A 15,236-nucleotide genomic window follows, 5' to 3' on the forward strand; every position below is an offset into this window, starting at 1 on the left:
ATTCACCAGAAACCCCCAATTTAAATTGAGATATCTGCCCCAGGCCAATCTTTCCCAAGCCTTCATCATTGCCTAAATAGGTGAATACCACTCGGATAGATTCAGCCACAGTTGGGAGTTGTGATGATTGTTTTTAGCTGGATTTGGGTACCCTGGGCAAGGTTTTTTTTTTAATGTCTACTTAAAGGAATATTTTATACATTCACCGAAAAATTTGCCCACATGTTTGAGAGATCTTATCTGTCCTAGGGGTCATCACATTTCTTTGGGGCTAGGAAGATCCCTACCTAGGAAATATATAATCTCATGCATTGAAAATAAACACTTAAGTCTCTCATATCTGTATTTTCTGCAGCTGTTTAGCCTTGTAGGGAAGTTTTTCTATTTCATCAGCATATAAGGGGTGCACCTGCCTGTAGTCACACATTCATCAAGGGCTAAAGACTGCCACTGCACCTACATGCCCCCTTTGTGCCATGTTGAAATAAAACAGTACCCACTGCAGTTTCAGAGGCATCAGTGTCCACAACAAGTGTTCAAGATAGGTCACAATGCTTAAAGATGGGTGCTTTGGTAAGGGCTCTTTTCAATACATGGAAGGTTTTCTCAGTCTTTTCCATCCACATGAAGCTCCTTGACAGATGTGTCTGGCAGTTTTGACTTGTCATTTTTGTAAATTTCATAAAAAAAGCTGATGATAGAACTTTGCCAGTCCTACAAATGTTGAAGGACTATTAGGAATGTCTTATATTATTTATGGGTCCCCTGAAATTCTCCTCCCAGGAAAGAATACATTGTTGAACTACACCTTTTCAAATTCATATTTTTATGGCTTACACTGAAATGGTTTTGAAGAACTTAGTAGACATATCTTCAATATTCAGTTAGAGTCTCTGAATACATTTAAAGGTTGTCTATGTTGATGACCATGTATTGGTGCAGCACAGTAGGAAACAAACCTACTGATGAACCCTCAGAAGATGGAATGAGTAATACACAGTTCAAAAGGAATAACTCAGTTCTCAATGTGGCACTGAGAAGGGATGAGAACTACGACTGCCTCTCATCTCCTTGTTTGACCGGAAACAGAGGGTATGGCCCTCCAATGTCCACCCTAGTTAAAGTTTCTGCTCCTCAAACTGCCTCCAAGCTGTCTTTGATAATAGGCATGGGGTAATAATCATTTATATTTGTTTTACTTAGCTCTCTGTAATCAACATGGGTCCTTATTCCTTGATATTTCATTGGGCACAATGAACAAAGAAGCCCCAGCTGGCACGGTGGATGTGCAATCAGTATTGTTTGAAGGTTTACCTCTAGGTATTGTCAAAGATCCTCATTTCTGCATTCAGATAATGAATACATTCATCCAAAGGCTGTAATTGATCCAGACATTGTGGGAATTGTGCAAACAAATTTCACATGAGGTGGCAGAGACACAGTAGGAGGCTTATAAAACAGATCGAGAAATTAATTTTAAGATTATGGAATTGAAGTTGTTGATGTAACTGTCAGAATGAATAGATACTCCTTAGTGTTGTATTTCATGAGTGACCAGTACAAACCAATACAATACAAGTAGTGCTCACGGAACTGAGACAATAAAGATAGGGTTTAAGTTGCAAGTTTATGTTGCAATCATAACATATACATTGAATTTATGTAGTGCTTGCTACTTCTAATGAGGCATTGAAATTCTTTGTAGGGAGTAGGACACTACTTCAGAAGGGATAAATATGTGGTAGATTAGTAATTTGTGATTCATTTTCCTTTGTAGGAATAGCTGTGGTAAGGCTTTTAAGTTTATATTCTTGCAGTCTCATGGATACACTCTAGTGCTGTAAATAGGGATAGATTAAAAGAGGTGCATTGGCAAAGGGAAGCTTAGAGATATTATTGGGAGTGACACACATGTGCACATGTTATTTGTATAAACTGGATAGCAGGATGGAAGAGTTTGGAAGGATGATTGGGTGTCCATAGTAGTCAGAATAGTTTGGGATGAGTCAGAGAATGGGAGACAGGCAGAGGTGGAAGGGTTTATTTTTCATAACTAACAACTAATATACCCATTTTTACAGACATATACACCTAAATACAGATCCACTGAGTAGTTATAGTTAGGATCATGTTTCCATATGAAATGCTTTTTTTGTGTTGCTAATAACTTTGTCACAGTTTGACAAAGTGCTACAAAACTTTACCAATAAGTGAGCTTATCTGCCTATTTGGCATGTGGAAGATTTTGGGGTAATCTGGCAAGCAGGGGCCAAGTAAAAAGGGTGGTCCCAAAAAGCATGTTCTCCATTACATTTCCTACAGGAAGTTTTAGAAGCAGCTACAGCCTACTGATATACATAGCATGACATACATATGTAATTTTATCCCAATAAGAGCTGTCATCTGCTACCCAGAGGGGAAGCAGAGAATAACAGTTGTCTTGCTGGCATTAGGGCCCATGCCTTTGATTCTAATCCACTGCCTCCTTCAATAGAATTTGATAACAGTAACATTGAGTTATTCAAGCTCTTTGGATGCTCTACCCCTTGCACTTGTCATGTTTCCTCCCGTTTACTTTGGCTTACTTCATAAAGCCCTTTTAGAGAAAAGCCATCCAGATGATGTGTGACTAATTTTTCTTAAATTGAATGAGACTACTATCTTCTCTAGATCTCTTTTCTGCACAAGCTGAGCAATGGATTCTCTAGGTCTGAGCAGCAATTCAATAAAATCAAGTACAGAAATGTATTGTGTCAGGCTCACATATACCCTTTCTGCCTTTACATTCTTTCTGCAGGGTTCTCTAGGAGGCTCCTAAACCAACTTCATACCATTTAGAATGCCACCACTAGACACATGATCAACCTTCTCCGCTGCACCCACATCTTACCTCAACTCAGAGAACTTCACTGGCTCCCTAGTCACAAACGCAGCCAGTTCAAACTCCTCATGCATACCTACAAAGCTCTATGTAACATTAGACCAACATACCTTAAAAAAACAAATGCATTTTCACAATCCTTTCAAACACCTATTGTCAGATTCACTCTTTCAATCAATCATATTGTATTTATAGGGAGCTTCTTATCACGAGAGTGGGTATCTGGGTGCAAAGAGCCAAGTTTTTAACTCCTTCCTGAGGTGTGTCAGTGAGGGTGATGTGTGAAGGTGAAGTGGAGGGCGTTCTAGGACTTGGCAGCGATGTACGAGAAGGAGCGACCTCCAGTGTGGTTGTCTCTGATGCGTGGTAGCTGAGCAAGGTCTGGGTGGGTGGAGTAGAGGTTCCTCAGAAGTAGATGGAATCTCAGGTGGTTAAAGTAGGCGGGTCCTTGGTTGTGGAGGGATTTGTAGGCATGTGTCAGCAGCTTGAATTAACATCTTTTATCGATGGGGAGCCAGTGGAGGTCTTTCAGATGTTGGGTGATATGGGTCCTCTTAGGCAGGTTGAGGATGAGTCTGGCTTCTGAGTTCTGGATCATCTGGACTCTATTCAGGAGCTCGGTGGAGATGCTGGTGTAGAGTGCATTGTCATAGTCCAGTCTGCTTGTGATGAGAGCCTGCATCACCGTTTTCCTGGTATTGACTGGGTGCCATTTAAGGACTTTGTGGAGCAGGCATAGGGTGTAAAAGCAGAAAGAGGTGACTGAGTTGATCTGGTGTTTCATGGAGAATTTCTGTCCAGAATGATGCTGAGGTTTGCGGGCATGGTCCGAAGACTCGTTCCAGAGGGAGGTGTGTCTGCCAAAGATCAGTACTTCTGTTTTGCCCGTGTTGAGTTTCAGGCAGTGTTTCTTCATCCAGGTTGAAACACTCTTCATGCAGTTTAGGAAGTTGGTCTTCGTCATCGTGGGGTCTGCTGAGAGCGAGAGGTGATCGGTGTCATTGGCATAGGAAAATATGTTGATGTTTGCGGGCTCTGATGATGTCCACGAGTGGAGTCAAGTAGATATTGAAGAGAGTTGGACTGAGGAAGGAGCCATGGGTGATGCCGCAGATTATGTGCTTGGGTTGCAAAGTGAAGGGAGGGAGCTGGATTCTCTGGGTCTGTCCAGAGAGAAAGGATGCTCTTCATTGAAGTTAATGTTCTGTGATTCCGATCTGTCTTAGACTGTGGATAAGTGTGCGTTGGGAAATGGTGTCGAAGCCTGCAGAGAGTTGGAGCAGCATCAGGGTGGCAGATTCTACCCTGTCAAGCAGGGTGCGAAAGTCATCAGTTGAAATGATGTGGGCTGACTCTGTGGTGTGGTTGGCTCTGAAACCTGATTGTGAGGGATTCAGTAGGTTGTTTCTTTCCAGGTCTCCTGTGAGCTAAAGGTTGATGGCCTTTTCCAGGACTTTGGCAGGGAATGGTAGTAGAGAGATGGGAAGGTAGTTTTGAGGTTTGCTGGGGTCAGCCAATGTTTTTTTCTGCATGTTTCCAGACATGTGGAAAGGTGTTCGATGTGATGGAGGTATTGAGGTTTGTGATAAGCTGGAGGCTGATGTTGTCTCTTGCTAGGTTGAAGAGTCAGTGGTGTCAAAAGTTAATGGGAGCTCCAGAGTGGATGGAGTTCATGAGCAAGTTGTGTTCAATGTGGTGAGCTGTTTCCAAGCAGTGAGAGGGTGATCGGCATCTGAGGTGTGAGGGGTGCTGAAGCAGTCTGTTGGTTGGGGGTCGAAGTTTTTGTAGCTGGTTTCTACCTTGTGTTGGAAGTGGTCTGCAAGGGCACTGCAGAGTTCCTGTGAGGGGTGGTTTGAGTTTTCGGTGGCTTGTGTGTGGGTGAACTCATTGATGATAGTGAAGAGTTCCTTGATTTGATTGGGGCTAGTGTTGATTCGGCATGTCAGGGCATCTTTCTTTGTGGCTTTGATCTTGTGGCGGTAGTTGTTGAGGGCCGCTTTGAAGGTGGCGCAGTCAGTGATATTTCCTCAGGACTGTGACTTCCTTTTAATTTTCTTCTATCTGCCTTTTGCTGCATTGAGTTCAGGGGTGTACCAGCTGGCTTGTCTATTGGGTCTGAGCAGTCTGGCCAATTTCGTGGGAGTAACTAGGTCAGCAGTGCCGGTGATTCAGGTGTTGAAGTTCGCTACTGCCTAGTTCAGGTCTGTGGAGGCATTGGGTTAGGTGATGTGTGGTTGTGTGGAGGGTATGTTCCATTGGTGTTGAGTGACCCTGGTCCAGCTGCGTAGTCAGCCACGGTAGTTGTTGAGTTTGTGGGGTGGCGTAGGGTGATGGTGAAATGTGCAATAGAGTTGTCTGACCAGATGAGCTCTGTGGCATGGCTGTGGCTGATTCTGTTACAGGATGGGAAGAGCGGGTCCAGTGTGTACCCTGACTTGTGCATGGGGTCTGTGACCAGTTGTTTGAGGCCAGTGTTTTCCATTTGTTCGAGGAGCTCTGGAGTTAGTGTCTGTGGGGTCATCCAGTTGGAAGTTTAGATCTCCCAGAAGGAGGTAGTGTTCAGATTTGATGTTGAGTGTGGAAATGAAACTGGCAATGGCTTTTCTGAGGTCAGTTCAGAGTCCTGGGGGTCTGTAGGCGAGGGTTCCTATGATGGTTGTGTTGATGTCTGGGCAAAGCAGGAAGTTCATGTGTTGCATGATTGGTGTGGTCTCCTCATCTGTGGTGGTGCAAGGCAATGGACTCCTTGTGAATGATGGCGATGGCGCCTCCATGTCTGTTGGTGCAGTGGCGGTGTTTCATCTTGTAGCCGATGGGGGTGGCGATGGCGATGTGAGGGGTGAAAGCGGTGGTGATCCAGGTCTCTGTTATAAAAGATACATCTGGTGCAAGGTTGGAGATGGTGCCCCAAATTTCGGTGGGGTGTTTGTAGAGTTATCTGGCATTGATCAGTATGCACATGAGTTGTTCAGAGTGGGGCTTAGCTGGCAGGGAGGGCTTGGTGTTGGTTGCTGTTGTGGTGGTCGATCTTGGTGTGAAGGTGAATCAGCAGGGGAAGCAGGTGATGAGTCCTGCTGTGAAGCAAGGCGATGCAATGTAGCAGTAGTTGTTTTGTCCGGTGTTCAGGGTGATGACGTCAGTGGCGGAGTATCCATGGGAGTGTGGAGAGCCAGGGTTCCTGGCACGGGGAGTGGTCTAGAAGCAGATGCGCATAGACAGGCTTGCCTTTGGAGTGCCTTCGGTGCACCACCAGCGCGCCTGCTGCAGACTTCATAAATAGGTTGGTGGGTCACTCATACTTGCACACACTCCCAGTATTCACAAAAGCAGTGCACGAGGTTGCTTGTTCTCATACTTCACACCCAAAACATGAACCACCTCCTACAACATATCAGAATCTCCTACTCACTATTTGAGTTTTGCAAGAAGCTGAAGACCTGGCTCATGGAATATTTGGAGGGGACCACAATCCTGCATTGCCGCTCAGTCCCTGGATAGCTTCATGCATGATTAGAGTGCTCTACAAATCAACATAACATAATACAACATTGAATGTAAAGGTCATTTTAGTGTCCATTGTAAAGTTTTAGTTACTATTTGCTATGCTGAGCATTGATTTCAAGGTTTTACCCTCAACCTTTTTGATTGGATAATTTGCCTTTTCTGGGTACTAGACTTCTGCTCCATGATAAATCATCCCTCCAATATGTGCACTCCAAAACGTTTTTAACACATTTTGGCTCGCAGTTTTGCGTCAAAAAGTATAGTGCCAGCTTGTGCCTTTCCAGGATGCCAGCCGGGCTCAAAATGTATGGAACGGTGTAATCCGGGGCAAAGGGTGAGCTAAAGTCATGGGTAATGACATTATCCAGGTGGGGGTATGGGACAATGGTGTTTTGCACCAAAAAATGATGTTAGGCTGGTTAAGTAAAAAAAGATGACTCTAACCAGCCTAGCGTCATTTCTTTAAGGAAAGCCAGCCATACCACATGACTCCTGTCTTATAAAAGACAGAAGTTGTGCCAACCACCCCAGTGGCCAGCACAGAGGACAAGGGTCCCCCGGGAATGGGCAATGCACCCAGTGCCATGTAGCGGGATCCATTTCAGGGCCCCCAATGGCACTTGAAAAAAAGAATACTTACCTCTACCTACCTTCACTTACCTGAGATAGAGTCCCCCAGCCTGTGGTGTCACTCTGGTGTGTGTGCGGGTGTTCCTGGTGCTTGGAGAGGGCACCTGTGGGCTCTTTCCATGGTGTATGACCATGGAAATGGGTACACAGGTCCCCTAATGCCTGCCCTGACCCAGGCGTTAATTAATGGCGCTAAGTCCCGCCTCCTTCCTGTGCACCATTTTTTGCACAGGAGGAAAAATGAGGCACTAGGGCCTTAGAGTCATTTTTTGGATGGGAACGCCCACCCTGCATCTCATTGATGCAAGGTGGGTTCAAGCATCCAAAAAATGACTTTAACTCCAATATTGTAATGCTAGAGTAGTCTAGCGTAAAAATATAAATATGGAGTTAAGTTTGCCCTGAATTAGCGCAAAAACATGATGCTAATGAAAAATGTAATAGCTATTGTAACTGAAAGTTTTAATTCTATTAAGGACACGGAGGAGAGCACTATGACAATCTTTCTTCAATTTATTTAAATAGCAGCCAAGAAATATCCACAACAAGACAACCAATCCCAAGAACACTAGGGATCAGGAAGTAAAAAGGAAAGCATCCAATCATGAGGTACAGCACCACAAGAACCAATCTGCAAACAGGAGCCCCAATCTTATTCCGTCTTCAGTGTTAGCAAATGCTCTTTCTTGGCTGCTCGCGGCCGAGATAAGTAGCGTTGTCTCGCACTCACATTCTTGGGCTATACAAACAGTCATTTGTGTACTGACATGTTTTTCTTTCATACCGCTTCCCTTTCAAACACAGAGGGCCATATTTATACTCCGTTTGCGCCGAAATTGCGTCGTTTTTTTTGACGCAATTTCGACGCAAAACTAACGCCAACTAACGCCATATTTATACTATGGCGTTAGAGGCGAATAGCGCCAAAGTTCCCGGAATGTGCGTCATTTTTTAGCGTGAACCCCTTCCTTGCGTTAATGATATGCAAGGGAGGCGTTCCCGTCTAAAAAATGACTCCCAGGCCTTTACGTGGTATTTATACTCCCGGGCAAAAGAGACGCCCGGGAGTTGGCGTGGCTAAAAACGGCGCATTTGCGCCACTTTTTAACGCCTGCTCAGGGCAGGCGTTAAGGGGCCTGTGGGCTCAAAATGAGCCCACAGGTGCCCTCCCATGCCCCCAGGGACCCCCCCTGCCACCCTTGCCCACCCCAGGAGGACCCCCAAGGATGGAGGGACCCACCCCAGGGACATTCAGGTAAGTTCAGGTAAGTTTTATTTTTTATTTTTTATATTTTATTTTGGTGGCATAGGGGGGCCTTATTTGTGCCCCCCTACATGCCACTATGCCCAATGACCATGCCCAGGGGACAGAAGTCCCCTGGGCATGGCCATTGGGCAAGGGGGCATGACTCCTATCTTTCCAATGATAGGAGTCATGTTGATGGGGGATGGGCGTCGTTAAAAAATGGCGCAAGTCGGGTTAAGACGATTTTTTCGACGTAACCTGACTTGCCCCATTTTAAGACGCCCATGCGCCATTTTCCCCCTACGCCGGCGCTGTCTGGTCTACGTGGTTTCTTCCCACGCAAACCAGGCAGCGCCGGTCTGATTGCGCCGTCTAACGCCATTCCATAAATACGGCGCCCGCATGGCGCTTCAGAATGGCGTTAGACGGCGCAAAAATTTTTTACGCTAAACTGCGTTAGCGCAGTTTAGCGTCAAAAAGTATAAATATGGGCCAGAGTTTCTCTCTTCAGTCGCGGGAGTGTTTTTCCTCCTCCTTCGCGACTGGGATTGTTTGGTGCGACTCGCTGTTGGCGTCGGCTCCGCTGGGGGTATTTTGACAGCTGAAGCGCTTGAGCTCAAGCGCTTCAGCTTCAAACGTTCCCCTCAGTTGGGAGTTATCGCCCATAGGTTTAGTGTGTGTTCTCTCCTGCAATTACACCATTTTCTGGGGTCGGTAATACTCCTACTGATTCAAAACCCTATCACCCTGTATTATCAGGGTCTGTATATCATTTATTTCATGCCCTTCTTTTGTTTGGGGTCTGTATTTAAAACTGTTCATTTTTAGGACATTTATCTCAGGCAAGTTTATCCCCAGTTAAATTTCTGGCACCAGGGGTGTTATTGTCCCACTTGCTTAAAAAAAAAGAAAAACTTACGGCTTTGCTGTTTATGTCATTCTGAGTGACACCCAGTCTTGTTTTAAAGCCTCCTTCTTTGTTTCATTTCTTTCATCCGCAGTATTTGTCTTACTATATATAGTTCTGTATCGGCATAAGTGCACAACAAGTCTCCTCTTGCAACCACAGGGCTACCCCAAGAAGTACATTACTTCAAATGCAAATATGTTTATTAATAATGTTTAGCTATGTGTAAGGAAGGGCACATAAGAGAACAAAATGAGGCATATTTTACCCCATACAAATTGTGAAAGTGCAAACAATTAGAGATAAGAGATACGTTATTTACTCGTGGAATATCAAAATGATCATTGGAATGCTAGAAATCTACAATGATTTTTACATTATTGGACAGTATGACATTGAGCAAATTAACATGTGTGTTTTGGTGAATGTGTTCAATTTCTGTTTAGTTAATATTTTATCCTTACCCAATAAAGCAAAAGAAGACAGTTGCTGCCCATTATATTACTAATGATGATGTATTTGAAGACACAGAAGGAAGAAACCAGAGCACAACGTCCTTCTCTGTAGGAAAAAGCAAGAAGTGGGGTCAATAGGTTTCAGTAGTTTCATTGAAACATTGATCATTGGTTTTCATCAGAGGATAGTTACTTTTTAAAATATCCACCAGTGGGGCTTCAAACAATATCTAATCAATGTATGCCTGCCCACCATCTAAATATTCACTGCCTAAGTACAGAATGATCAGCCTTCTGTAATATAGCAAAATTGCATAATGGATTTTTCTAAGGCACTTCAATACTAATCCAGATGTTTTTGTTGCAGATCGCTTTATGAAGGTAAATCCATGTGAGAGGAATTATGTAATGTTGCATCTGACCATGTGCCCATGTGCTCTGAAAAGGTGGACCCTCCACATGCTCTGTCAAGGTGAGGATGTGCCATAATAATGTGTACAAGGTATTCCTAATTTAGGGCCTAATGTAGCAGATGGGGTTACTCTGTCGCAGCGTAACGGATAGCCCGTCCACCTTATTACAATCCCATTATATGGTATGGTAACTATAATTATGCAGATGGGATGTCTGTCACATTAGTGACAAAGTAACCTGTCTGCCAAAATTCTAAATTCAGCCCTTAGTTTCTAACCTTCTAATTTTTACCCTAGTTACTTGATTCCAGGCTCTCAGCTACAAGTAATATGTGGGGACATCGTCTCTGCCGAAATGGAACATTATCACTAGGTTCAATAAAATCTATTAGCATAATTTGCCCTTTTCACTACATAATTGTGAATGCTTGCTTTCCTCAGTAGAATGAAGTGCAGGTCATTTATGATGAAGAAACGCAGTAGGGCCTGGTTTAAAACTTTGTGGATGGGTAAGTCCGTTACTACAGTGACAGCGATCTCATCTATCAAAATCTAAATCCCATTACATTCTATAGGATTTAGATTTCGGCGAATGGGATATTTGTTACCGTTGTGATAGAGTAACTCGTCCTCTGAGTTCTGAATCAGGCCCTATGTCCTTAATTAATGACCCTATAATCGCCCATATTTTCTAGGTTTTATGTCATTCCACAATATATGAAATTCTGACCTTTCTAATCTACATCCTCATAGAAAAATAATTTCTTATGTCTGATAAATATATGTTTAGTCTAGTCATCCAGTACAACCACCGCATATGGTGTTCAACTAAACTTCTCCATATAGTACACACATTGTGTGCTCATCTTGCCTCATAAATCTGAACTTGTTCATTTGTTTAGGTCTTTTACCCACTGTACCTCAAGGGGAAGTGGTAAATCAAACCAAGGTTAATTTTGAAGAAACATTTCGAGTTACCCATAGTTTGAGCTGGAACTATTTTAACCTGTCAGTTTCATGAACCCTGGACTGATAATAAGGAAGGCATCACTTTTACTTGGGCAGCATCAAAATCCTTTTAGATATTCAGGCTTTTGTTCTTTGAGATGAATGTCTGATTCTGAGAATATATACTTTAGGTTCCTTGATTGTCAACTTCCAGAAATAAAATAGCACTTGAATAGAAAGGGATTGAGGGTAATGCTCAACCTCACATGCCGTTATCCTCCAAACTCTTATCTTAGCACCGCATATCAGAGCTGTCTATGCTGGTTGTATTATTCTTAAGTGGTTTACTTGCTGAATGAGCATTAATCATTCTCATTGCAAGAGATTTGGATTGGTGTTTTTCTAAATTGGTTTAGTCTGCAAGTTGTCTGAAGAATTTAAAGCCTATTCCATCTGGTGGGTGGCTATTTGGCGTTACGGTCTTTTTATAAAATCTGTAAAGTTGCTGGTTATTTATGTTTTGTATATCGTCTTCTGCAGCAGATTACCTGGGTGTATTTTGCACAGACCCTCTGGTTTGGGAGTGTTTCTTACTGATTTTGGCTGTGTTGGAAATTGTAGCATGAAGTCGACTTTGGGAATTTAGGTTGCATTTTCCTCCTTATTGGGTTAAACTGGTGGAAGAAGGTTCTCAAGATTCTTGTGAGATGCCTAGATCTCCTGCTTATGGGGATGTTTTCATTGTGCTCACCCCAAGTGTGATCTGGATATTATATCTTGCATGTTCTGTTACAAGGATTGAAACAGCTTCTTCACAACAGTGGGATGCTGACAAATATTAGATACTGGGGGCATATTTACAAGCCCCTAGCGCCACCATAGTGTCCCTTTTTTGATGTTCCGATGGCAGACTGTGCCAGTTCATACTTACAAGGCCACGCAAAGCCACATTGAGTGGCTTTTCATGGTCTTGTAAATATGGCCCCCTTTCACGCTTTATTCTGCTTGAAAGGGGCATTTGATGGGTGTTACCACGCAACACCCATGGAATCTGACGCATTCCCAGATTTACAAGACTGGAAATGCATCAGATTCCTATAAAATCCCAGAGGTGATGTAAAACTGAAGCAATGAGGAGAAATATCTCTATTTCTTCTTGTTTAGTCCTCTCTCTATGTGTTCAGCATTTTGAGCACACCTTGAGGGAGAACACCATTAATGATTGTTTATGTGCAGGAAGGGATCCCTTCCTGCACATAAACAATCATCCCTGCAATGAAGGCACCCTTGCTCCATGGCGCAAGGGTGTCTGCGTTGGGGGTAGGCTGCCAATTATGTCCAAGCACTGAGGAAAGTACAGGAATGTGGTGTATTGCTGTAAATAGAATGCATCCCTGCACTTTCCTAATGGCGGAACCCGGCGATGCAGGATGGCTTGCGGTGCTGGGCTGGGCCTTTATTTTGTAACTATGCCCCTGGGTTTGATTTAATCACACCAGGACCTGATGTACAAAGCCATTTTGTAGTCACAAAGCCTGTAAGTGGCAAAATAACAGGGCATGCAATTATGAAATGACTTTTTGTTACATACTAAACACATTTTACGATTCCGTAAAATGATACCAAATTGTATAATGTGTTTAGAAACCTGTAAAAAATGTTTTATTATTTTTTGGGGGGGGGCTGAATGCCCACTTAAATAAATAATAAAACTCTGTCTCAAGGCAAACTATTAAAGTCACTACATTAACATGAGCTCAACCCCTGGCAGCTATGGCATAGAGCAGGCAAGCTTATGCTCTGACCTTTTATAAAATGTTTATGCAGTACCAAACTAGCAACAAAGTAAAACCACCAAGCAATAAAAATTCTAAACTAAAGTAGGAAATAGAGACCAAAATGCCAAACATTCATTAGGGGAACCGGACCAGTGATATGAAATTTGAAAGTTATAAGTAGAAATAGCATCAAAAGGCACAAAACACAAATGACAGTCTAGAGAAGTTCAAGTCCAGCACCTATGCACAATTTGAGACCAACTGCAATGGACCACTACTCAGATGCACCAAGTGGCTTGGCCCCAGTGAAAGTTAAAAGTTTGAAAAGTTCTTAAGCCTTCTTCAGAAAGGGACTCTGCCACTTTTATGAAGAAAAGTATTGACATTTCTAAGGCAGAAAGCAGAAAGACAATTTATCATGTTTTGAGTAGAAAAGTCCTCTCTGAGCAGCCTGCCGTGGAACCAAAGACCAGATACCTCTAGCAGATTGTCCCATTGGAGCGTTGGATCTCTAGAGATTTATTTCTGAAAAGTTTGTAAGTCCCAACACAGAATAGAACCCAGTCATTTTGTTAAAGTGCTGAGCCCCTTGGATGAGATGAAGCTGAAATGGGATCCAACTCCATTGAACTGCCGGTTGAATACTTTTTCATTTCTTTATGTAGCAGCAATATTTCTTCTTGTGCCAAAATAACCACAGCACTATTCTTCTAAAACCCTCCAGGACCTCACAGGAAGGCAGTTAGAGACTCACAGGGTATCAGGCAGGGGCCAACAGCAGGATCCAGTTTAGGTCCAATTGCTACTTATCCACAGGTAAAATATTATGTTGTTCGAACACTAGAAATTCTTGTACAATTCCTGGTCTTGACCTTTGGGTGGATCTTGTGTGAGGTGGGCCAATGAAATGTTGAAAGGAATATACTGCTTGATGGTGGCACCAGTGTCCTGGCAGGATAAGTAATGTCCAGTCAAGAAACAGCATGATTCGGAGGCCAACATAACTACCACACCCTTTAAGAAGACCTTTTCTGAAAATTCTTATAAAACATAACCCTTTTATTTACCTCGCTCTTACCCTTGTTGCATTTTTCTATTAGCTCTTATTAATTCCCAATATTTTTCAATGAAGTAGAATTTATTGCAAAATATTTTCTATAGTTTATCTCCTCCTTGGATTTGCAGTAGAAAGTGGTTCTCTTTCTCCTCTTTCAGTTACTAACTGCACAATGTTTTAGTAGAATCTGATTGTTCTTCTCATTTCAAAAATTGACTAAGGGTTTGATATATTAAAGGCAGATTCCTTAGTTAGCATCAAGGGCCCAAATGTTTGAAATAAGACAACACTATCTTAGTTGTTTTTCTACCCGACCAGATGTTAAGAATACTTGTCAGTACTTTGGGTGGAGTAGCCAATATCTTGAGAAAAATGTACTTTTCAGAGATGTCTTGTAGGTGGAAGGGTTGATGAAAGTTTACTACACTCACATTGTGCCACCAGCAGTATTATGTCCCTGCCTACCGCCATGGTTTTTGTGGCATTCTTTGCCTCTTTTTAATGTCTGCACTTAGCAGGCGTTAAAAACTGCTGATAAAAATGATGCAAAGGACTCTCATAGATTCCTTTGTGCCATTTTTACGGGCCCCTTAGCGCCGGAACACCCTCTTTGCCAACTTTATACCTGGCGGAGGTATAATGTGGTGCAAGGGGTCACAAAGTGGCATGCATTTGTTTTCACTGTCCATCACTGCCAATAAAACACAGGCTGTAAGGGGCAATGAGAACTGCTAAATGCTTCCATTGCCAAGGGAGAGGACTTCCATGGCAAGGGAACCATTTTCATCTTTACTTTCAAAAACAAAATCCTGCTTCAGAATTTCCTTTTTCAAAATAAAAAAAATAATTGGTGCAATCTCCATCATTTCGATGAATGGTGTGGGGTTGGCTGTCTGTGGGAGGGTTGGCCTCGAGGCCTGGCTGGGTTTGGTGTTGGCATTTGATATGGTATTAAAACATTACTTTACATTCCCTAGAAATTCATTGAAAGAACAACAATGAAAGTAATATTAGAGTTAGGTGAAAGTATCAGTGACAACGTAATGTTTTAAATGGACAAACCACTGAAATGCACCACTTATAGTTACCTCAAGTAGCTATACCTCGTGCCCTAAGGTAAGTATAACTTGCATCCTGGCAAAGGACAGATAATTACCCAAGATATTACATCACTCATCACATTTTCCATGACAAAATTGATAGTATCACTGCAACATTTGAACTGAAATTATTGATGAGAAAATGCATGGGGGGGTGTGAGTTATAGTTACCTTAGGGCACAAGTTATAGTAACCAGAGCTGAGAGCAGTGACTTTCAATGTTTTTTTATGTTTAAAACATTATGTTGTCTCAAAAATGCTCACCTAACCGTAACATTACTTGAACCTTTGGATATTTCATATATAAAGTTATACGA

At 42.7% G+C, this 15,236-nt stretch overlaps 1 protein-coding gene across 1 annotated transcript in view; it reads right to left on the reverse strand.

The window, feature by feature from the left end:
* The window catches only part of LOC138266530 (probable cation-transporting ATPase 13A4), a 93,156-nt gene that overhangs the window by 11,746 nt on the left and 66,174 nt on the right, over nt 1-15,236 (reverse strand). The window contains exon 9 of the mRNA XM_069215391.1: nt 9,633-9,729. Coding sequence (XP_069071492.1) covers nt 9,633-9,729 — 97 coding nt within the window. The remainder of the gene's footprint in view (nt 1-9,632; nt 9,730-15,236) is intronic.

The sequence above is a fragment of the Pleurodeles waltl genome, chromosome 11, assembly GCF_031143425.1.
Source record: "Pleurodeles waltl isolate 20211129_DDA chromosome 11, aPleWal1.hap1.20221129, whole genome shotgun sequence".
Taxonomy (NCBI): domain Eukaryota; kingdom Metazoa; phylum Chordata; class Amphibia; order Caudata; family Salamandridae; genus Pleurodeles; species Pleurodeles waltl.